Source organism: Hemiscyllium ocellatum, chromosome 20, assembly GCF_020745735.1.
Source record: "Hemiscyllium ocellatum isolate sHemOce1 chromosome 20, sHemOce1.pat.X.cur, whole genome shotgun sequence".
NCBI lineage: Eukaryota > Metazoa > Chordata > Chondrichthyes > Orectolobiformes > Hemiscylliidae > Hemiscyllium > Hemiscyllium ocellatum.
Genome location: NC_083420.1, coordinates 4,110,183 through 4,135,591, shown reverse-complemented (window position 1 = coordinate 4,135,591; position 25,409 = coordinate 4,110,183). Strand labels below are relative to the sequence as shown.

The following is a 25,409-nucleotide window of genomic DNA, read 5'->3' as shown; positions in this document are numbered from 1 at the left end:
TGTATTTTATTTTTAAAAATGCCTCGTTTGAATACATAAATTTCAAGCCAAACTCCGTCTTGGAGACGGAGTTCAGTGTGGTGTTGGGGTGGTCAAAATGACAGGGAACCTTGAGTTTGTCGTTAAAGTTGCGGAATGAAAAATGGCAGATGAAGTACGAAGTGGAGAAGTGTGAAGTGCTACTCTTGTACAATGAGTATGGAAAGACAGTCTAAAATATACTATTCTAACTGATGTGCAGGACCAAAGAGGCTGGCTGTATATGTACATAAGTCATTAAAGTTGACAGAACAGGCTGAGTGAACTATTAATAAAGCATGCAGTGTTCTAAGGTTCATGAATAGGGAAGTTATGATGAACTTGTCTCAGACATGGATTAGATTTCAGCTGGAGTATGGTGTACAGTTCTTGGTGCCAGACTATGGGAAGGATTTAAATGCATTGGAGAGAATGAGAAAGAAGTTTGTGACAATGATTCCACAGATAAAATAATTCAATTGTGGAGAGGGTGGAGAAGCTGGTCTGTTTTCCCTAGAAAATAAAGCTAAGGAGATTTTGTGTTTAAAGTGATTGTGAACAGAATGAATAGGGAGAAACTATCACTTGTAAATGGATGGAGAAATGCATGACATGGTTTTCAAATATTTCACAAAAGAAAATGAGTTGAGTTGTTAGGGAACGGAATATACAGAGGCAGGTTCAATTGAGGCATTCAGGAGGGTTTTGTATGATTGTTGACACGATGGCTGAATGGCCTCCATTTGCATTGTAGCTCTGTGATTCATTAAGTAGTGGATAAGGTGTTGAGAAAATGGTATCTTTAGGATGCTCAAATGGGAGGGGAAGATATGATTGGTAGATCACTAAAGTGGAAATTGACAGAGCAGTTGGGTGGAGGATGAGTGCAAGTAGCCCCCCCATCGTGGCTTTGAGAAAGATAGAAAGGCTGCTGAATGTAGGTGAGTGGGAAATGGAATAGTCAAACTCGTGTCAGTTAATTTGGTTGTTTGGGTTGTGGGTCTGGTGAGAAAATCCTTGGTTGAAAAAAATGGGATGTGTTCAAGTCACCAGAGTGGAAAGTGGCATGTTTTGGGTATGTGTAGACATAGGAAGGTGCCAGTCATTATGGTTGCCCACCTGATAATATTGGAAAGCAGGCAACTTTCTCTTTCAAGGCACCATTCCCGGTAGGATCTTACCAGTGTTGCTTGAAAGTTGAATTGGTGTTCTCAAAGCAGTTGTAACACTTACATCACCTACAGACTAACCTTTGTTTCAGTACTTATCTATTATCATTCACTCTTGCATCACATCACCATTCCTCTTGTGGGGGTGGAGCATTGCTGATGTCACTGGATTAGTAATCTAGAACCCCAGGCCAATATTCTTGGGAGGTGGGAACATAAATTTGAATTCCACCATGACAGATGATTTGAATTCGTTAAAAATCTGGAATTAAAAACAGGCTAAGCTAATGATAACCATGTAACCACAGTCGATTAAACATGCTGTTTAAAAATAAAACATCTGACTCAGTAATGTTCTTTTACTGAAGGAAGTTTACTGTTCTTCCCTGATCAGACCTCCGTGACTCCAGTCCAACGGCAATGTGGTTGACTCGTAAATGTTATCTTGACCATTAAGGATGGAAAAAAAAATGGTCACTACCCAGTGACTCCTGCATCTCTCAATGAATAAAGGTGGGGTGGGGAGAACAAGAATTTGCCTTGCATGATTGCAGTTTTTATCCTTTGGTCCTTTTCTGTATGCTTCTGTAAAACCTGTTACATCTGAAACTTTTTCCATCCCTGGTGACAGGCCATTCATGTGCAATAATTGTTTGCTGCAGTGGAGTCAGACCTCTTGTGTTTTCAGCATTTTCTGAATTTACCTCAGATTTTCAGCCTCTGCAGTAGTCTAACTTTTTGGTTCTTTGGATCCATTTAAGTAAAGTCACTGTAGCCCCAGAGTGCTTTTATTAGAAAGCGATGATTTATGGTGAGTTTAATCTGAGAACCACCACACCTCTGGTGAAGGGATGAGGTTGAGAATGCAGACCTTCATTTGTGACAACAGTTGGTGTGGGAATTGAATCTCCACTGGTGTCACTTTGCATTGCAAACCAGCTAACTGACCCCCTGCAGTACTCCATTGCATTGCATCTTTTAAATACTGGTTTGAATATACTTCATGATTTGGAGATGCCAGTGTTGGACTGGGGTGTTCAAAGTTGAAAATCACACAACACCAAGTTATAGTCCAACAGGTTTAATTAAATTACTTAGTGTGGAAACAGGCCTTTCGGCCCAACAAGTCCACATCGACCCTCCGAAGAGCAACCCATCAATATCCATTTCCCTATATTTACCCCATTCACCTAACACTATGGGCAATTTAGCATGGCCAATTCACCTAACCTGTTTGAACTGTGGGAGGAAACCCACGCAGAAGCTGGAGAATGTGCAAACTCCACACAGTTAGTTGCCTGAAGTGGGAATTGAACCTGGGTCTCTGGCACTGTGAAGCAGCAGTGCTAACCACTGTGCCACCTGATGAAGGAACAGTGCTCCGAAAGCTAGTGTGCTTCCAATTAAACCTGTTGCACTATAACCTGGTGTTGTGGTTTTTAACTGAATATACTTCATTATTTGTTCTGTTATAGGTAAATTACCCTGAGCTACCTTGAATTTGGCTACTTGAGACATCTCTCAGACAATCAAATGCAGAAACAATTATTTCAACTTTATTGCATATAGCAGTTGAAATAAGTTCCCTCAAGTAAGCAAGTTAAACCCCTTCACTGAATTTAGCTATTAATAGTATTATTAATTCTCAAGTTTTTTAGAAGACTTGTAGCTGAGGTTGAGGTTCTGGATGTAGGTTTGCTCGATGAGCTGGGAGGTTCATTTCCAGACGTTTTGTTACCCTACTAGGTAGCATCTTCAGTGGGCCTCGGGCAAAGCAATGTACATGATTCTTGCTTTCTGATTATATGTTTGGGTTTCTTTGGATTGGTGATGTCATTTCCTTTTCTTTTAAAGTCTGGTTGAAGATTTGTAGCTCGGGTGTCCGTTGTTGTGGTTCTGTTCGCCGAGCTGGAAGTTTTTGCTGCAAACGTTTCGTTCCCTGGCTAGGGAACATCATCAGTGCTATTGGAGCCTCCTGTGAGGCGCTGCTTTGATGTTTCTTCCGGTATTTATAGTGGTTTGTTCTTGCCGCTTCCGGGTGTCAGTTTCAGCTGTAGTGGTTTGTATATGGGGTCCAGGTCTATGTGTCTGTTAATGGAGTTTGTGGATGAATGCCATGCCTCTAGGAATTCCCTGGCTGTTCTCTGTCTGGCTTGTCCTATGATGGTAGTGTTTTCCCAGTCAAATTCATGTTCCTGGTTGTCTGAGTGTATGGCTACTAGGGATAGCTGGTCGTGTCGTTTTGTGGCTAGCTGATGTTCATGGATGCGGATTGTTAGCTGTCTTCCTGTTTGTCCTATATAGTGTTTTGTGCAGTCCTTGTATGGTATTTTGTAAACTACGTTGGTTTGGCTCGTGCTGGCTATTGGGTCCTTTGTTCTAGTGAGTTGTTGTCTGAGTGTGGAAGTTGGCTTGTGTGCTGTTATGAGTCCTAAGGGTCGCAGTAGTCTGGCTGTCAGTCCTGAGACGCTCCTGACGTATGGTAGTGTGGCTAGTCCTTTTGGTTGTGGCATGTCCTCGTTCCGTGGTCTATCTCTTAGGCATCTGGTGATAAAGTTGTGTGGGTATCCGTTTTTGGCGAATACCTTGTAAAGGTGTTCCTCTTCCTCTTTTCGCAGTTCTGGTGTACTGCAGTGTGTTGTGGCTCTTTTGAATAGTGTCCTGATGCAGCTTCGTTTGTGTGTGTTGGGGTGGTTACTTTCATAGTTTAGGACTTGGTCTGTGTGTGTTGGTTTCCTGTGTACCCTTGTGGTGAATTCTCCGTTGGGTGTTCTCTCTACTAACACGTCTAGGAATGGGAGTTGGCTATCCTTTTCATGAGAGAAAAGGAAAAGGATAGCCAACTCCCATTCCTAGACGGGTTAGTAGAGAGAACACCCAACGGAGAATTCACCACAAGGGTACACAGGAAACCAACACACACAGACCAAGTCCTAAACTATGAAAGTAACCACCCCAACACACACAAACGAAGCTGCATCAGGACACTATTCAAAAGAGCCACAACACACTGCAGTACACCAGAACTGCGAAAAGAGGAAGAGGAACACCTTTACAAGGTATTCGCCAAAAACGGATACCCACACAACTTTATCACCAGATGCCTAAGAGATAGACCACGGAACGAGGACATGCCACAACCAAAAGGACTAGCCACACTACCATACGTCAGGAGCGTCTCAGGACTGACAGCCAGACTACTGTGACCCTTAGGACTCATAACAGCACACAAGCCAACTTCCACACTCAGACAACAACTCACTAGAACAAAGGACCCAATAGCCAGCACGAGCCAAACCAACGTAGTTTACAAAATACCATGCAAGGACTGCACAAAACACTATATAGGACAAACAGGAAGACAGCTAACAATCCGCATCCATGAACATCAGCTAGCCACAAAACGACACGACCAGCTATCCCTAGTAGCCATACACTCAGACAACCAGGAACATGAATTTGACTGGGAAAACACTACCATCATAGGACAAGCCAGACAGAGAACAGCCAGGGAATTCCTAGAGGCATGGCATTCATCCACAAACTCCATTAACAGACACATAGACCTGGACCCCATATACAAACCACTACAGCTGAAACTGACACCCGGAAACGGCAAGAAGATCCATCAACAGACACATCGACCTGGACCCCACATACAAACTACTACAGCTGAAACTGACACCCGGAAACGTCAAGATCAAACCACTATAAATACCGGATGAAACATCAAAGCAGCGCTTCACAGGAGGCTCCAATAGCACTGATGATGTTCCCTAGCCAGGGAACGAAACGTTTGCAGCAAAAACTTCCAGCTCGGTGAACAGATCCTTTTCTTTTTCTCAGGGGGTGGTAGATGGGGTCTAATTCTGTGTTTGTTGATAGAGTTCCGGTTGGAATGCCATGCTCCTAGGAATTCTCGCGTTTGGCTTGTCCTAAGATGATGTCTCGATCAAAGTGGTGTCCTTCCTTCTCTGTATGTAAGGACACGAGTGAGAGGGGGTCATGTCGTTTTGTGGCTAGTTGGTGTTCATGTATCCTGGTGGCTAGTTTTCTGTCTGTTTGTCCAATGAACACAACTAGCCACAAAATGACATGACCCTCTCTCACTCATATCCTTACATACAGATAAGGAAGGACACCACTTCGACTGGGACAACACATTCATCTTGGGACAAGCCAAGCAGAGACATGCACGAGAATTCCTTGAAGCATGGCATTCCAACTGGAACTCTATCAACAAACACAGAATTAGACTCCATCTACCACCCCCTGAGAAAAAGAAAAGGAATTGACATCACCAACCCAAACATATGAATAGAAAGCAGGAATCATGTACACTGCTTCGCCTGAGGCCCACTGAAGATGTTACCTGGTAGGGTGACAAAACGTCTGGAAATGAACCTCCCAGCTCAGCGAGCAAACCTACATCCAGTGTATTATTAATTGTAAAACTTTGTTACGATTCCAACCAACAAAGTCTGCCTCTGGATGTCCACATTTTGATCCTTCTACAGTGTCACTCTTTCAAGTTCTGGTGCTGAAGAGACCAGAGTTGAATTCTTATGTGATTTTCTCTCTTTCAAGTTTGTGGTGTGAAATTATTGATGACTGTTTAGATTCATTTAAAATATTGACTCCTCCTTTGGAGTTATTAAGTTTGCTTCCTTTGTGTGCATTTTTGATCTCCTAGTCTGAGGAAGGATGTTCTTGCCATTGAGGGAGTCCAGCAAAGATTCATCAATCAGACTAATTCCCACGATGGTAGGACTGACAAATGAGGAAAAAAGCTTGCTGGAATTTAGAATGATGGGGGAGGGTGGTTGAATCTCATAGATGTGTATAACATCTTGATGGGACTGGACAGGCTAGATGCAGGAAGAACATTCCCATTATTGGGGAAATCCAGAACTAGGGATCACAGTCTAAGAATACTGGGTAAGCCATTCAGGCCTGAGATAGGGGAGAATTTCTTCACTCCGAGTTGTGAACCTGTGGAATTCAGTCCCACTGGAAACTGTTGCAGCCAGTTCATTAGATATATTTTAAGAGGGAGCTGGATATGGCTCTTGTGGCTAAAGGGATCAAATAGTATGAGAGAAACTAGGAATGGGATTCTGAGATTGCATGATCAGCCATGATCATATTGATTGGTGATGCAGGCTCGAAGGGCTAAATGGCCTACTGCAGCTCTTTTCTATGTTTCTGCTTTTCTATGTTTATCAGAAGTAGCTTTCCTGTCCCTTGTTACATTTCACATTGGCTTTTCTGTTTGAACACACCACTTACCTGTGATTTAACTCTTTTAAAAGTTTCTGTAGGGCAATCATTTGCCTTTGTGACACAAGGGAGCATGCTAAAACAGTTTTGTTTATATAGCTTCAACTCTTTTTTTCCAGAACATGGCCAATTGTTTTCAATTCCTGAATAACAGTTTGTCCTTTTCCCTTAATAGTTTATTCCAGACAGAGTTATTGCTGATTCTTTCAATCTATAATCAAGTTATTAAAGTTCTGCAATTTACAGTATGACAGTTCATTTTGGTGCAAAGGGAGTTTAGCAAATTCAAGTTTGCTACCGGTCACATTGAGAGGAATGCTTTACTCATTTTGGCGCACCTTATCAGTTACAAGGTGGGTTGAATGAAGAATAAAGTCCTATTTGGATGCAAAATTGTTATTTCACTTCAAAACTTAGACCTCTTTCAATATTATATTTCTCACTTACAATTTTTGAAGACTTGCCAAGAGTTAAGATCAAGTTATGCAATTTTTAAAAATTTTGAATGCATATCTAGGCTGAGAGACTCTCTTACTCTCTCTTTCAGAATAGACATCCAGCAGCTCAGGTGAATTCAGAACCAACGCAGCTTCTATGCGCAATGCCAGGGTCAGAGTCCTCTAAACCACTGTTTCTAAACCACTGTTTCTAATCAAGTTTGTCTTCCAGGTTTTCAGGTTTTCCCTTGGGTGGTATGCTAACTGCTCCCTCTCCATTGCTTGCACTTGCTTAGATTCTGAGAAAGCGGTCTCAACTTAATTACCTGTGCATTTTGTGAAAATTGTGGGAAAATGATTTCAAGCAAGGAGATTGAATTGCTTGCATTCAATCAGGGGACAATTAAGCAATAGAGGTGTAACCTGGAAGCTGAATAAAAAATTGCAATCATGTTTTAAGGTTGGGTGCCAACAATGATTGGATTGCTGCTGTTTTTTAACCACATAATTGTGTCAATATAATTTACTAGATAAAGCAGTTGCCATACCAGGCTGTTATGCACTCAGATTATTTGCTGTGTATGGTGCATCTGTAAAGCTTGGTGAGGGTCCTTGTGGACAAGCTGAATTTCCTGAGTTGCCTGAGGCAGAAGTGTTGTTGTGCCTCCTTGACCATCGCATCTATGTGGGAGGTCCAGGGCACTTGGTTATCGTTGCTCCCAGCGCGGCATCTTCGTTGGGGACATGTTCTCCTTCTGCTGGGATTCATCTCATTTGATTGCTGATAACCATTTGAAGTGAGGCCTTAATGGCCAGACAAGCTTACCAGTATTCTGCTCAGGTAAGCTATTTCAGTTTAGTAGCTATAGTACCTACTTGGGAACCTTTTAAGCCTTAGCTTTGCAAATTTACAGCCGTGTCGCCTGACCTCTGGTAAAAGGGATATTGTACCTTTTGTGGTAAAGGTTGGTACACTTCGAACAAACTGAATAGATAAGTGTGATTTTGTCAGAACTTGTAATTGGAGATTATTCAACACTGACTTGTGTCTATGCATGTCAAATATTTTTACAAGATCATTTCTTGGGATGTGAGTATCATTGCTAGGCCAGCATTTTCATTACACCTTTTTGGAGTGTAAGCATAGGGTTTTCTTAGTGTAGCTTTTCTACACACAGTGGTGCTGGAGTGCAGGGTGAAGTTGGGTGAAATGTGGAACTATAAATTATTTGCACAAAAAATGAACCTAATACAAGGAAGATGGGAGGATAACGGATGTGTCATAGCTGCAACATGTGGGAGACATGCCAGTAGTAACTGTCTGTAGCTTGAGGAACATCAGCTTAGAGGTTTTGAGCTGGAGGCCAAGCTGCAGATACCAATGTGCCAGGCGAGGATGAAAATTCCTTGGATGTTTTCTTCCAGAAGGCAGACACCGCCTAGGTTCGCACTGTATCTGAGAAAGTTGTTCTGACCCCACATGACTTTGAGAGAGTACACAGGGAGGAATGTTCCCATTTGTAAGAAGATTGAGAATGTGAAGCACTTGCTGAGTCTTTTTGCAAAAGAAGTGAATGTGTGACGTGAAAAAGTTTTTCCACCGAATGAATAATTGGAATATGGAATGTGCAGCTTGAAGTTGTGGTGAGAGAAAAGTGGGCATTGGATGATTATTTGGATAGAAATAATGTGCAGAGGCATGGGAAAAAGCAGATTGGCACGAGGTAATGATGCTCAGAGTCATTACGAATGTGACCGTCCAAATGGCCGCCTTTTGCACTGCAGCAATTGTGATTCTCTCTTCTAATGCTGATTCTGTTAAAGATTTTCTTTCTAAATTGTCACAAGGCCAAAACACCAGTCCTGCTGAGGTTTGTTGTTGGTTACACATTCTCCATTTAAAAGTTAGCCATATAAATGTTTGATCAGAATCACCAAGCAAATCTTTAATGAAGAGTTAATTAACAATGAGCTGAAAATATTACACAGCTAGATCTGCATCACTCTAATTGATGCCAAATAGATGCTGAGTGTAACCTTTAACACTCAGATTGTGAGTCTGAGATTTAAATTCCTGACCTTGCTCTAACACTTTCTTCTATTTAATTTGTTAAGTATAATGGCTTAAAGCAGTCAGTATATCCAATTACTCCAGTAGAGTGATTCAATGATGACCAGAATTTGTAGGAATCCATCCTCACTCTTGATGTGCTAGTGAGCCATCTTTCTCTGATTGGTGTAAGTTCTGGAGTATTGAGTCAATGGAATCTGTGCTGGGTTTTCTGTCCCACTTGCAGTTTTGGTATGTGTCCTTTTTAAAGGTGTATATCAAAATCAAACTGTGTACCTCACCACATGGTAGGGTTGTGCTAAAGAGTGTTCTCTTTAAGGATAGTGATCTACAGGGTGTGCTCAGTCTAGTATTGCAGAGGAAAACCACAATGATCTGACTAGAAGAGACTCAGTCATGGAGCTGAACAGCAGGGAAATGGAGCCTTTTGATCCACCTCATCCATACTAACCAGATATTTACATTAATCTAGTCTCATTTGCTCCATATCCCTCTAAACCTTTCCTATTCATACACCCATCCAGATGCCTTTTTAAGTGTTGTAATTGTATTAGTTTCCTCCTCTACCTCTGGTAGCTCACTCATTACACTCATCACTCACTGTGAAAAAGTTGCCCCTTGGGTCTCTTTTAAATCCTTCCTCTTATCTTAAACTTATGCCCTGTAGTTTTAGGACTCCCCTACCCTTGGGGAAAGACTTTTAGCTATTCACCCTATCCATGCCCTGCATGATTTTATAAACCTCCTATAAAAGTCGCCCCTCTGCCTCTGATGCTCCAGGCAAAACAGCCCCAGCCTATTCAGCCTCTCCTTATAGCTGAAACGCTCCAATCCTGGCCACATTCTTGTAAATCATTTCAAGTTTCACAATACTTTTCCTATAGGAGAGGGTCTAGAATTGAATATAATACAGAGGAACCTCAATTATCTGAACGAAATGGGTGGGCAATATTTCATTCGGGTAATTGATTACTCATTTAATTGATTCAATGCCTCTCCTCTGGGACACGTTTGGAATGTTTCTATCAGGACCTTGAGATTTCTTTGGATAATCGATATTCGGATAGTTGAGGTTCCTCTATTCCAAAAGTGGCCTAATCGATGTCCTGTACAGCCACAACATGATGTCCTAACTCCTAATACTCAATGTACTGACCAAAAAGGGCAAGTGGACCAAACACTGCCTTTACTACCCTGACTACCTACAACTCTGCTTTCAAGGGGCTATGAATCTGCAACCCAAGGTCTTGTTGTTCAGCAATACTACCCAGGACCTTAGCATTAAGTGTATAGCCCTGCCCTGATTTGCCCTGCTAAAGTACAGCATTTCACATTTATCTAAATTAAACTCCATCTGCCCCTCCTTGGCCCGTCTGATCGAGGTTCTGTTGTACTCGGAGGTAACCTCCTTCGCTATCCACTACACCACCAATTTTAGTGTCATCTGCAAACTTACTAACAGTTCACATCCAAATCGCTTAGATAAATTACACCATTTTGTATTGTATAAATAGTTTATTTCATTTTAACTGCTGAAAATGTGTTGCTGGAAAAGCGCAGCAGGTCAGGCAGCATCCAAGGAGCAGGAGATTCGACGTTTCGGGCACAAGCCCTTCAGGAATGAGGAAAGCGTGTCCAGCAGGCTAAGATAAAAGGTAGGGAGGAGGGACTTGGGGGAGGGGCGATCGCCCCTCCTCCCTACCTTTTATCTTAGCCTGCTGGACACACTTTCCTCATTCCTGAAGAAGGGCTTGTGCCCGAAATGTCGAATCTCCTGATCCTTGGATGCTGCCTGACCTGCTGCGCTTTTCCAGCAACACATTTTCAGCTCTGGTATCCAGCATCCGCAGTCCTCACTTTCTCCTATTTCATTTTAACAACTATTTACAAGTTGGGTTGATATGATGGATGTTGTTGTTGAGGAGGACCTGGAATGATAAACCTTATTCCTCTGAGATCTGAAGCTGTTCTGACCTCCAGTTATAGAGATGTACAGCATGGAAACAGACCCTTTGGTCCAACCCATCTATGCTGACCAACTTTATCATGGGTGGTGCTTACGGCACTCCTTAATATCCACCCCCTCAGATCGAAAGACTTCAAAAGGTAGTTTGTGCCAGTAAGGATAATCTTACAAATGCTAATTAAATGTTCTTGCGAAATACAGGAAGTAAAAACCAATGTGGAGAAAGACTGTTACTTCAGACAAAGAAGCGATTGACTTTTCAGCACTCACTTCAATGGGTGGTAATAAATGCTGGCCCAGCCTGTGACACCCACATTCCATGGATCACTATTTTTAAAAAAAAACTCCGTCTAAGGGGTTTTTCCATGGAATGTTCAAGAAACCCTTCGGGCAATTTCTAGTGGCATTGTTCCCATAATTTATTCAACTTTGTCTAATCTCCATCTCCTGTCACTTGTACATAAGCAATTTCTGTTGGGCCAACATTTTCTGGACTTTCCTTTTTTAACTAATGCTAAAACGGTATTTTTCCAGATTTTGTTTCTATACACCTACTTGCATCTCTTTCTAATAATGTAGTGTATACTTTGACTGCATTTTCCATAAATGTCAGTTTTTCTTGCCTGTTGATATTATTTGTCATATTTCACAATGTTTTTGATCATACCCTTTATGATGACTGAGATATTGACTTGATGCTTGACTTCTAATCTTTGCATTCACCAACTCATTGTTTGTTTAATATTTCTAAAATGGTCCCACAATTGAGCATCTGTTGTCTTTGCCTTAAGCTTTCTAACGATATTCTTAGACATTGTCACTGTTCCACCAATATGATTTTGAGCTTTCTTTTTGCAAAAGTTTCCCATACAATCTCAGTGCTTTCAGCACCCAGCAGTTTGCATTCTCTTGTGCCATTATCTAGAGTCCTAAACACTCCTTCAATAAGAGAGTGATTGTGCATATTTCCTGTCATCTAGTATATTTCCTTGCTGCTCGCAATTTTAACTTCTTTGAAGAGTATGGAGGATTTTTTTCAATCACCTCTTCCATTCCTCCAGAATAACATCTCTGCAAATGTGCACTATATCTTTCTACTGGGTACTCTGACCTGCACATAATCTTCAGCCAATTGCAGAGGTAGGCTGTTTGGTCTTGTTTATTTTTCTTGTACAGCCAACTTTTCTTTCCAGGTGCATATTTCATTTTCTTTTGTCATTCTCTACTGCCATACATTATTATTTTCTCAATATTCTGCTATTTGAATGCTATATTTTGCTTTTCATTAGAAAACCATTTTTTCCTGCCTTAAAATGATACATTACTGGTGTCACTTGGCAATTGATGAGTTACATTCTTTTATCTTATTTCTTCCCATCTTTCATTTTGTGTCATCTTATCAAGAAGAATGTTTGTTTATTTTCGACTTTGCAGCACTAGCAGAGGGTTTGAATCTCAGTAGTTCAATTTACATCTTTTTCTTTACAAATGCTGATCAAATCAACATTTCTGTTTTACTTTATTCAAATTTAAAGCTCTCAAGCTATGACTTTGTGGGTTGTGTTGGAGTGCAAGAAGTTGATGCTATTCTGTTCAGTGTGATCTCAGTATCTCGATATAATAGAATACTGATTAAGTATTTGGCTTTCTTTTGTCCTATTTCTGCTGGAGCTACAATATCTGACTCCTTTCTAAGCAATTCCCCGTGCTGTGATGAACAGACAGACAAACATAAATGTGCCATGATTTTACTTGTTTTGTTTTAGCTGTTAACTTGTTCATTTTTGTATATTCCAGGATTTAAACAAAACATGGTATACAGACCATCCAGATTTTACACACTGCTTCCAGATGACCATCTTAGTCTGGATCCCTTGCATCTACATCTGGATTTGTTTTCCATTCTACCTTCTGTTTCTTCGTTATCATGACCGAGGTTATATTAGAATGTCACTTCTCAATAAAATTAAAACGGTAAGAAGCAAGGCTACTCCCATCAAGCGATGTCCTATGGTTTAGAAGATTAAGGGGAGATCTAATAGAAACTTACAAGATAATACATGGCTTGGAAAGAGTGGATGCTAGGAAATTGTTTCTGTTAGGCGAGGAGACTAGGACCCGTGGACACAGCCTGAGAATTAGAGGGGGTAAATTCAGAATAGAAATGTGGAGACATTTCTTCAGCCAGAGAGTGGTGGGCCTGTGGAACTCATTGCCGCAGAGTGCAGTGGAGGCCGGGACGCTAAATGTCTTCAAGGCAGAGATTGATAAATTCTTGATGTCAAAAGGAATTAAGGGCTACGGGGAGAATGCAGGTAAGTGGAGTTGAAATACCTATCAGCCACGATTGAATGGCGGAGTGGACTCGATGGGCCGAATTGCCTTACTTCCACTCCTATGTCTTATGGTCTTATCATACTACCATATATGTACATGCACATTGTCTTTCACCTGTCAGATTAGATTAGCTTCCCTACAATGTGAAAACAGGCCCTTCGACCATCTGACTCATTTCCTTACATCTTTCTCCTGCCTAATGCACCTAACACTATGGGCAATTTAGCATGGTCAATTCACCTAACCTGCACATCTTTGGATTGTGGGAGGAAACCGGAGCACCTGGAGGAAACCCACGCAGACACAGGGAGAGCGTGCAAACTCCACACAGACATTCGCCCAAAGCAGGAATTGAACCTGGGTCCCTGGCGCTGTGAGGCAGCAGTGCCAACCACTGAGCCATTGTGCCGCCCCACCACGGAGTCACCATACCACCAATATTTTCTCCGCTTGTTCGTAGGCATTAAATGTCACTGGCAAGGGCAGCATTTATTGACCGTTACTAATTGCCTTCAGAAAAGATAGTGGTGCAGTACACTGCTGAAATATGTGGGGTGAAGGTACACCCATCATGCTGTTAGGATGGGGGTTCTGAGGTTTTAACCAAACAATGTCAAAGGGACAGTACTGGTCTTGTTGGCACCAATGACTTTATTTGAGTAGTTACAAATGGAAATGTGTAGTCATCAGTGAACATTTCCATTTTTGCATTTAAGACGGAATAACAAGGTGTTTGGATATTGCACCTGAAGAACTCCTCCTGTAGTGATGTCCTATGGTTGAGAAGATTAGCCTCCAACAACCAGACCCACCTTCCTAAGTGCTAAGTATGACTCCTGCCAGGGGAAAATCTTTCTCCTAATTCCCACTGACAATAGATTTGTGAGGGCTCATTCTGGTCATACTTGGTTAAATGTTCCTTTGATGTCAAGGGTATCATTGAGCAATACTTTGTGAACGCAATTTATCAGTTTGTGAATTTGGGCTTGAGAGGAATCTGAGTTGTATTTTCTCATTTCTGTTTGATCTTTATCTATAACCTTTTAATACAGCCTCTTGTTGTTATGTTCACCCTGTTTGCATGTACAGTCTCTTTCCCCTTCTCTGATTGCTCTTTCCTTTGCTCTCAAGCACTTAAATTCTGCAATCTCCTAGGGCTGCCTGGAGGGCAAAAATATGTCACGAGAGCAATATAGGAATTTTAGAGTTCACACTACACTGAAGATGTGAATCCATTTGAGAATCAAGTTATCATTGTAAATTGGGTGGCTATCGCTTCATTGCAAACCTTTCAGGGAAAGTATCAGGTTATTAAAATTGTTTATATATTATGCTTTATGATTGGACTATAATTGCAGATGTTGTTCAGATAATTTCCGATAACCCATCTATCGATATTTTAATATCATCTCATTTCTAGCCTTAATGAAGTTCAATTGTTTTTTAAGTAACGTTTGTTTCTTCCTTTCAGGCTTTGGGAATTGTACTGTGGATAATCTGCTGGACAGATCTTTTCTATGCTTTCTGGGAAAGAAGTCAAGGATTTGGGCGAGCTCCTGTTTTCATAGTGAGCCCTTCAATACTTGGTGTTACAATGGTAATTACAGTGCATTTTAAACTTGGGATTTTTTTTGTCAAGACTTGCAAAAAGTCAGTCAGGTGATACAAACTTTGTTTCGTTTCCTTGGAAAGGAGAACTGTTGCAACAAATTTTTCTTTGTTTAAAATAAAATCACCCTGTGGCGCTCTGTTCCACATTTAACTCCTCTGTGATTTGCTGATTATGCATGTGACTTTGGATGTTGAACCGATCGCAAATGTTATCAACTTAAATATTCTTAATCTGATCTTTACAAAAATGATATTAGCAGCTTTGAAAACACTTAAAACTTCCACCATACCTAATGATTTAGAAACATAGAAAATAGGTGCAGGATTAGCCATTTGGTCCTTCAAGTTTGCACCACCATTCGGTGCCATCATGGTTTATTGGATCATGGTATCCGATTCCCATTTTTTCTTTCCATGTTCCTTGATCCCTTTTAGTCACAAGAACCTTGTACAGCTCCCTCTGGAATATATCTAATGAATTGACCCCAATAGCTTCCAATGGGACAGAATTCCATAGATGCACAACTGAGTTAAGAAATTCTTCCTCCTCCTCAGCCCGTCTTCTTTGACAGACCCCTAGTTCCCAACTTCCCCAATGTTGGGCACATTCTTCCTGCAAAGAGCTCCTGAAGAAGGGCTCATGCCCGAAACGTTGATTCTCCTGCTCCTTGGTTGCTGCTTGACCTGCTGCGCTTTTCCAGCAACACATTTTCAGCACATTCTTCCTGCATCTAGCCTGTCTAGTCCCATCGAGGGATTTTATAATATTTCCATGAGATTCCTTCCTCTGTCTCTTCACCCAATCGATTGAGTCTTTCTTCATCTGTCAGTCCTGCTATCTCGGGAATCAGTCTGGTGAACCTTCACTGGACTCCCTCAGGAGCAAGAATGTCCTTCCTCAGACTAGGAAACCAAAACTGCACATCATACTGAAGGCGTGGCGTCACCAAGGTGTTGTATTTAAGGCATTCTTGCTCTGATACTGAAATCCTCTCTCTATGAAGGTCTGCATGCCATTAGCTTTCCTCAGCGCCTGCTGCACCTGCATGCCAGCCTTCAGTGACTGTTCCACTGTGACACCCAAGTCTCATTGCATTTCAGCTTTTCCTAAACTGAGACAACAAATGTGTTATAGTTCTAAGTTAAGTATTCAGGTAATTGAACCTTCTAAAATTTAAATATTCACTCAAATTTTTCACTTTCAAACTGCTTGGGTATGTTATGACATACCTCCGAGGCAGGTTGGACTTGAGCCAGGACTATTTGGCACAGGATAGGGAGACTAATTTAACTGCATCTCAAGACCATTTTATACTTTTCTTGTACCTCCACTATGTGGCAATTGGCATATGATGTTACCATGTAAGATGGTAATAAAATAAAAGCATAACATAAGGAAGAAGAAACTGACAGCCACACCTTTTTTTTTAAAAATAAATTTAGTTAAGCTGATTTCCTTAATAAATAACCCTTTAGGTTTGACCAGCTAGATTGATATAACTTGTAAACTCTATATGCAATGAGAAAGGAATTTAAGAAATAATTACTATTCAACAAATGAAACCTTAATTATAAGACTGCCTTTTGATTTTGTAACTTCAACACTAGCTGATTTTTCTAACACTGTAAGACCTTTAATTAAGAAGACATTGTTTTACTCTTTTTAATGCTCTTGATTCAACTTCGATGCTCAAAATTCACCTGAAATCTGGAACATAGTTGGCAATGTGATTTAAGCAGATGGTTATTTCTTCTGTAACCTTCTGTAAGGGGTCTATTGCAATTCAAACATTCAGTGATAACTAACATTTAAAAGCTGCTGTACACTAGTGCAATTTTCGGAGGTTACAACTTAGGATTCCTATCTAGTATCTTAAAAACAAAAGTGATGCAAACATAATATTGATTTTTTTTTTATGTATTTGTATAGTTCAAGTCAGTCAGGTGAACACTTCCAATCAGGAAGCTTCCCCCTAGATTTGAATCAGCTGATGGGATTTTTTTTTGTATTTTTGGACACTTTTTTTTTCTCCTCTAGAGAGTGGTATGATTGTGAAATGATTCACAAGCAGATTAGTAAGTTGATAGGGTATCATGCTATTCCTTTCGCAGGCAATAGATGTCTCTCCCATCAGGATGGATGCCCTTCAATGGTGAAAGGATTTTGAGATTCCACATTGATGCCTTCTGCCTGCCAGTATTCTACTACATGCCAACCCAGAATTAAGTGCCAGACCTCTGGTCTCCACCCACCTGCTAAGGGCGAAAAATAAATTGAATTACTTTTTTTTTCTCTCCAATAGTTTCCAGTCCTCAGAGTGTCATTTAACCTCCACTGAGAAAGGGAATTTAGTGTCTGAGCTGTACGTGTAAACTAAATGTGTTCTCAATATTGCCTTGGGTGATTGCTTAACTGACACTTTGTGTAGCAAAATATATTATCCTTCTTAACAGACTTGTGCATATTGTCTAGTAGGTACTCTTTTTAAAAAAAAATACTGGCTAGGCCCAAAACGTGTAAGTCCTATGTTTATATTAAATCAGGTCACTTCTTAGGCATGAAACATGTAATGGTTCATTTTCAAACAGATCACATGTTTTGTCCTTTTTTTTTCAACTTGCTCCATGCCCCACACCTACTTATCCTTTTGTAGTAATTCTATGCCTTCATGCTGTTGAACTCCTTCAATACTAGCACGTCTGTGATTTTAATCACACTACCTTTTGGCAGCTATATTTTTTTTAACTGCTCAGGTTTGAAGCCCTGGAATTTCCCCCTCTAGATCTCAGCCTTTCTATTTCTCTCCTTTCCCTTAAGCTAGCTTCTTTGACCAAACTTCCTTTGACTTGGTGTCAAGTTTTAATTGATAACACTTGTGTATTTGAATATCTGAATACAAGTGCTGTACAAGTAAGAATTCCTGTTGTTTTTGTCAGCTCCCAGAAGGAAGTATTTAATTAAAGCATCTATTTAATTCCTCTACACAGCTTTCTGTTAGCAGAACTCATTACACAATTAATTTCTGTTTTATACATGCTTTAAATAGTCCCTCCCCTAGCAAAAAAGGTGATGGTAAGCAGTAATCTTTATTTTGGTAGTTTGTTTAATGGTAGTAATGGGTAAATGCAAATAAAGAATTGTGGAATGCCTGTTGATCCACTGTTTAAAGCTCCAGAACAAATCTTCATTGTTTCAAATAACAAATGTGGATACTTTTCGTGAACACTGAAGAACTTTGAGGTCATGAAAAGCACAAGTATTGAGTCAACAGTTTATGCAAAATTCATTTATCAGGGAAATGTTCTTTTATCTTAGGGAGTTTTTTTCCCCTATTTGTTCTTCTCTCAGGACTTATTTGGTGATGAGTGAAGTGTTACACATCTAGATGTATAATGCAAAAATGGCATATATGCAGGGTGAAAAATTTCTGCTTGAATGAGCTAGTTCATTCTGCCTGTCCATGTATGGAAGTGGCTTTAGGTTTGTAGGATGCACCATTTCTGTCATTTTACAAATTCATATTGTTGCTATTTGCATTCTATCACTATCCACAAAATGGTAGTGAGCTAGCTTCACCAAAAAATATTTTTCTAGGACTTTCATAAGATTCTTTTGATTTGCCATCAACAGATAAAAGCTGAAACTCTAGAGAAATGAAAGCGTTATTGACTGTTTACTTCTGCTCAAGTTACAGTGGGAGATCCCAACGAAAAATAGCCATTAGTACTGACTCTGAAGATGAACATGCAAAAATCATGTTTATTTCTTTTTCAAACATTTTGACAACATGGCTTTCAAACAGTGTCGATTTAGATTTGGCAATAAAATTTTAAGTTTTCTTAAACTATAAGGTTTATATAAATTTCCAAAGTAACTGACATTGGTGATGATTCTACTGTTGCTTTGTTGGTTGAAATGTTTGGTTAAATAAAATCAGATTAGCTTAATGTCACTTTGTAGCATAAGGCCAGGTCTTGATTTGCCAGTGCTGTATATGACACTATTGGGGGATGGATTGAGGCAGTGACTTTGTGCCATGCTCACCTGTGCAGAGGCCGTTGACTTGATCTTTAATGTTGAAATCACCTGAAGTCCTCTCTGCTTGTGCAAAGTTGAGTTTTCCCAAGTATTGGGATTGAGTTTGGAAGCTGAGAGGTTGGATTTCAGATTGTCCTTCTTATATCTAAATTTGGGACATGCTGTGGTGAACACTTCCATGCTCAGCTGGCTGTAGAGACTTACGTTGGCCATCTAGGAATCCACCAAGCGAAACTTGTAATCGACCCCAAAATGCGAAGGTCTGAGCATGCTGTTGCTTCCAGAGATGCAGCAACTTGTTAAAAACCTTAGGAGTTTGTTCTGCCACTGGCTGTTGCATCAAGATATTAGAGTGAATGTGGAATGCTCATGGTTGCTTTATGTGGTGTGGTGGATTGTTCAAGTATCTCTCCTATAAAGACATGATATTACAAGCATTGCCAGGTAGAATTTGATCTTCAATTTTGATCTGAATAAATCAAAAACCTTTTTTTTAATGTAAGGCTTATGCACTGTTCAAAGCCAGTGTGTATGTTCCATTCACAAACTCCATTTACTGCCACTGATACCATCCTTCCCTTCCCTGACTGATCGTTTTGCTTGAAACTCTATGCAACCTGTGATGTATTATCTGACATTGAGCTGAGCATTCGATGTACCATCCTTATGATTGCAAAGATCTCCTGCTTCCACTATTTGTAACATTTGTCCACTGTTGTCGAAGCAGATTCGTTGGTGATGTCCTCATCCAGACTTCTGTCAATAACAAAAGTCAACAATTCCAAAGATACTTCGCTTCTCCCCTCCCTACCTCTGAAACTATCCTATGGCTTTGCATTTTTAGGACTGCTTTGCTATCCTTACTGTCTAGTCTTTACAGTTACTTACTCATTACTTTCACGTTAGCAGGGAGACCAGAACTGTACACAGTATTCCAAAAGTGGCAAAACCAATGTCCTGCACAGCCACAACATGCCATCCCAACTCCTATACTCAATGTGGATATACCTACAGGTTGTTCTGCTATAATTTTCCTCTGCAATCTTGCGCTATGGAAAATTGCACTGTAGAACATCATCATCATTAATAGAAAATTGCTGTACCCATTAGTAGAAAGTTTGGATTATCCAAACCACGTTCAGTTCGTCAATTGTTATAACCAATTTGCTCTGACGAAATGCACGTTATAGCAGAATGACCTGTACGAGAGAAGGAGCAAAACCTGACCTTCTCTTGGGGAAATAAGGCAGTGAGGTATCAGTGGAGCAGCATTTGTTTGGGGCAAATGATCATAATTCTATTAATTTTAAAATTTTTATGAAAAAGGATAGACCTGATCTAAAAGATAAAGTTCTACGTTGAAGTAAGGCCAATTTCATCAGTATTAGACAAGAACTTGCAAAAGGTAATTAAGAGGCTATTAGCAAGCAAAGGGATAGTTGGAAAGTGGGAGGCCTTCAAAATGAGAACGCAAGAGTCTACAGGCAGTATTCATGTGAAGGGCAAGGCTGGTAGTTATAGGGAATGTTGGTTGACCAGAGAAATTGATGTCCTGGTCAAGAAGAAAGAGGAGGCACATGGTAAGTATGGGCAGCTCTGATCAAGTGACACCCTCCGAGTATAAGGGCAGTAGGTGTATTCTTAAGAGGGAATTCAGGAGGGCAGAAAGAGGATACGAGAGAACGCTATTTGCTAGAGATTAGGAGACTCTAAAGAAGTTTGCCCTTTTCTCTAGCTGTTGTTGGTGCCAACCTGTACAACAACCTCCTGCAGGTCACACTCCCCTTTCAGAATATTCTGCGCCCTCTCCGATACATCCTTGACCCTGACACCAGGAAGGCAGCACACCATCCCGTTGTTGCCCACAAAAACATCTATGTATACCCCTGACTAGAGTCCCTATCACCATCGAACGTGTGGAACCTGACCCCTCTTTACTGGTACTGTGATTGGATCTACTGTAATCTTGCTGTCAATGCTGCATTCACCTCAGTCTCTCACGCCCTGTCTTTTGCAGTACTGCATACTTATTTGAGACTGGATAGCTGCAGGAGATTCCTGTACTGCCTCTCTTACCTTTCCTAGTAGTAACCCATCTACCTAATTCACCCCCCCCCAACGTTAATTCCACTGGAACTAATCCATGCAGTCTGATAAGATTTGCAACCAAACACACATCCTGCAGATATAATCATCAGGAACATTGAAATTCTCCTCAAACTCCCACATCCTGCAGGAAGAGCACATCACTCTACTAAAGACCAACTCTGGACCTTAAACTACAGACGCAGAAGATACTGCTCTAGGATAACTTAATATTTTTGTTTTATATATTCTTAAAAATTAAACAAGTGACAGATCTCAGTAAAATATTAAAAAAAACTGTCTTCCTATTCCTGATTACAGATTTACAAAACAGTAAGTTTTAAGTTAAGATTTACAACTCTTAAAAACAGTTAGCTACTTCTTCCACTCCCAGCTATGAATAATTCTGGTGATGAGGTTTCTTCAAGGTTAGCTGTGAAGTTTGTGTTTTTCTTGTCAGTGCCAAAATAACTTTTTAAAACCAGTTCTAATCCTTATCAGTTGGTTGCAGTTTTCCTCATCCAGTATGAAAGACTGAAGGGTGTCCAATCTTCTGCTATTCTTTTGATCTTTTGGCTGCTGGCGTTGTTATGTGCCATCCCACCATTGAGATCCAAAATAATGCAGTCAATTAAGCAGGTAAGAACATTTAAAACATTTACTTGTTTGGTGTGATTTTTAAATTTGTTTTTAATCATCCTACATGTATTTCATTTTTAATTACAAACCTAAATTCAACATAATTTTATTTCCCCTGCTGTCTCTACCTCTAACTGTCTATTTCATGTTGTCAAAGATTGTTACTAGATAAGATTTGATGAATTCTGGTAGCCCTTTGAAGTTTCATGCAGTGTGTTTTTCTGACAGGTTGTTGATTGTGGAGGGCATAATAGTTAAATGTAGTCACATCTTCACCACCTCTACCTTTCTGACAAGTTTACTTTCCACATACTTGCATGCTGGCTATTCTGTTTTATAGCCAATGGATGAAGCTAATGCTCCAAATGCCTTGTATTATCCATTAAATCATTTAAATTCTTAATTTTGAATTGTTACCTGGTAACTATTTTTAATCTCGTGCCTGAACAGACATGAGATGACACCTCTCCAATACGGGTGGGACTTGAACCTGGAGCTTCTGGTCCAGAGGTAGGAACATTACTTCTGGGACACAAGCATCCTAAATGTTATCAGATACGCTGACAACAGTTAAGAAAAATCCAAAGTTTCACTATTATGTACGTTTAAGAGGCTTTGTTGAATTAACGAAGTATTATCAATATCATCAAAATGATCAAAAATAAATTGGCAGTGTAAAATCGTTGTAAACCTGCCCCTTCCAGTTGACTTTTTAAATCGAACCTCTGTTGATTGGTAAATCTCTTGTTAATGCTTTGACAAATTCATAATATTGGTTAAATTTTGAACTTTAGGTGTAATATCGAGGTTTCTATTAAGGTATCAGTGCAGGAACTTTGTGGCTTTTGCACTTAGTTTGTGTACGTTTTCAAAGGCCAAGTCACGTGGAAATCTTTTATCATTTTACTGCAAACATTTTGAACATGCTTGCGGTTGTGTCAGGCTATTAAGATGAAGTGTTGACGTTCATGTAGTGGTTATGTTTGCCTTTGTTGTAATCTGCACTGGATACTGCTATGTTCTCTTAGATGCTGCCCAACCTACTGAGTTTCTCTCTAATAATTTCTGTTTTTGGTTCTGCTTTTTTAAAAATTTTCTTCAACTACGTATCTAGTTTCATTTTGAAAGATGCATTTGAATATCCCTCCGTTGCCCTTTCAGGCAGTACAATTTTGATTGCAACCACTTGCATTTAAAAAACCATTATGGGCAAATATGGACTAACCAACAAACAGCAAGGATTTTGTTTTAAGGCTAAATTGTATTTAGCTAACTTCTGTTGGAGTTTTTTTTAAGGTAACAGAAGGTTGATGAGGGTATTGCAATTGATTATGATAAATAGGACTTTGAGAAGACATTTGATTCTGCCACACGAGATTTGTCACCCAAGTTACAATATGGAAATGAGTGATATAAAAGCAAAGAATGGTGTTGAGTTGCTTTTCAGATTGGAGGAAGGTTTCTGTTGGAGTTCTCTGTGGATCCTGCAAGGACCCCTCCTCTTCCTGATGCACATTAATTACCTAGACCTTTGTGTAGTGTGAAGTTTTAAAATTTGGAAATTTTGTGGGTAATGAGACTGCTGTGGAATTTCAAATGCATGGGAACGGCTTGGTGGAATAGGCAGAGCAGTGAAATTCCATGCAAGGTGTAAAGTGATTCACTTTGCTAGGAAGGACATAGACACAATAAAGGCTACAACCCTAAAGGAATGCAAGAGCAGAAGGACCTAGCTGTAGACCTACACATCTCATTGAAGATTGCAGGACAACTTGAAAGAATAGTTAGTGATGCACACACTATCCTGGGCTGGATCGTTTGTGGGAGAGAGCATAAGAGCAAGGAAGTTATGTTAAACCTGCAGGAAAACTAATCAAGCCTCAATTGGGGTACACTTGCACAAGTTCTCAGCTATAGCCAAAGCTTAGCGCACTTGTTATCTAAGTGCTCTTAAACTCTACTTTGACTGTTTTAACCAATGGATGTTTCAACCGAGCTTTGTCTGAGAACAAAGTTTTCTGCAGCTGTTCTCTAAACAAAAAGCTTAAACCGCTTTAAGAGTGAATCATGCCTTATGATTGGCATTTTTTCTGCTATTGTTTATCTTCTTTTCAATCTAATTGTATGATTGTTTTACTAAACATCGTATATCAAATGCTGAAAGATCTTAGTTCCCGAGATAACAGATCCAAAAACACATGGCAGTAGCAGCATCTACTGCAAGCTTAATTTAGACCACCTTCTGTTCCCTCTTAGTCTAATTCCATCTAATACTTTCCTATTTTCAATCCTAGCATTGTCTGTCCAAGTTCTCTCTCTCCATTTTATTTGTCATTCTCATGCTACAGCCTGGTGCCCATGCCCCTGTCCAACAGCAATAAAAACCGTTCTGCAGGTCCATGAGGCAGCATTTCAACTGCTTTGGACTATCAGGATGTATAAGCCCTACCTCAAACTGTTGATCCCAATACCCAGGAATCTGAAGATCTTTCCTGTGATATTTCTTCAGCTCTGTATCTCTCTGCTTTATCCTCCCATTTCTTTACTTGCTAGGGTATGGCATCAGGTATCATCTACAAATCATTGTTTGATGATCTCCTTAATCAAACCACTCACTTGAGGAGTCTTCATGAACATCCCCATCTCAGTGATGGAAGAGCCAAACATAACAGTGTGAAAGATAAAGGGTTAAGGATTTGTAGTAATCTTCAGCCAGAAGTGCTGAGTGGATGATGCATCTTGGCCTCCTCCAGTGGTCTCCAGTTTAGATACTAGTCTTCAGTCAATTTGATTCACTGTGTGATATCAAGAAATGGTTGGAAGCACTGGCTACAGCTAAGGCTTTGGGCCTTGGTAACATTCTGGCAATGGTACTGAAGTCTTGTACTCCATTATGTCCTGTGGATGCAATACATCAAATATAACCTGACCAGTTGCTGTCCCATTAGTCTACTCTCGATCATCAGTAAAATGATGGAAAGTATAATTAACGATACTATCAAGCAGCACCTGCTCACTGAAGCTCAGTAGTGGCAGTGTGTACCATCTTCAAGGTGAACTACAAAATTTTACCAAAGATCCTTCGACAACATCTTCCAAATCCAGGGCCGCTTCCATCTAGACGGACAAGGGCAACACCACCCCTGCAACTTCCCTTCAAGCAACTCACTATCCTGACTTGGAAATATATCACCGTTCCTTCACTGTCACTGGTCATAATCCTGGAATTTGGTCCCTAAGGGCATTGTGGGTCAGCCTACAGTACAAGAAGGCAGCTCACCATTACCACCTGAGGAGTAACTAGGGAAGGACAATAAATACTGGCCAGCCAATGTCCCATGAATGAACAAAAAAAAACTATCTCTTTCTTAACTCTTTACCTTCAGGACCTCATCCCTCTTTCTGCCTATGTTAAAGAATTAAAGAAAAGAAAATTGCCATAATCTTAGCAGATTGGTGGTCATTTAAGCTGAGGGTCACTGTGCCTCAGGCAAGAGAGGTTGTGAAGGATTGGTTGTCATATAACCTCTGCTGGTGCAGGAATTGAATTTGTGCTGTTGGCATTGGAGTACATCACAAACCAGCTGTCCAGCCATCTGAGCTAACCAATCCCCCCTATTAATATAGAAACATAGCAGATAGGAGCAGGAGTAATTCAATTGGCCCTTCAAGGCTGCTCCATTATTCAACATGTTCATGGCTGATCATCAAGCTCAGGATCCTGTTCCTGCTTTCTGACTCCCTTGTGTTTCAAACT

The 25,409-nt window shown here is 40.3% G+C and overlaps 1 protein-coding gene across 2 annotated transcripts in view; it reads left to right on the top strand.

The window, feature by feature from the left end:
• The window catches only part of abcc1 (ATP-binding cassette, sub-family C (CFTR/MRP), member 1), a 104,339-nt gene that overhangs the window by 12,230 nt on the left and 66,700 nt on the right, over nucleotides 1-25,409 (top strand). For both annotated transcript variants that reach the window (XM_060840425.1, XM_060840424.1), the window contains exons 2-4: nucleotides 12,739-12,915; nucleotides 14,750-14,875; nucleotides 21,515-21,652. In XM_060840425.1, coding sequence (XP_060696408.1) covers nucleotides 12,739-12,915; nucleotides 14,750-14,875; nucleotides 21,515-21,652 — 441 coding nt within the window. The remainder of the gene's footprint in view (nucleotides 1-12,738; nucleotides 12,916-14,749; nucleotides 14,876-21,514; nucleotides 21,653-25,409) is intronic.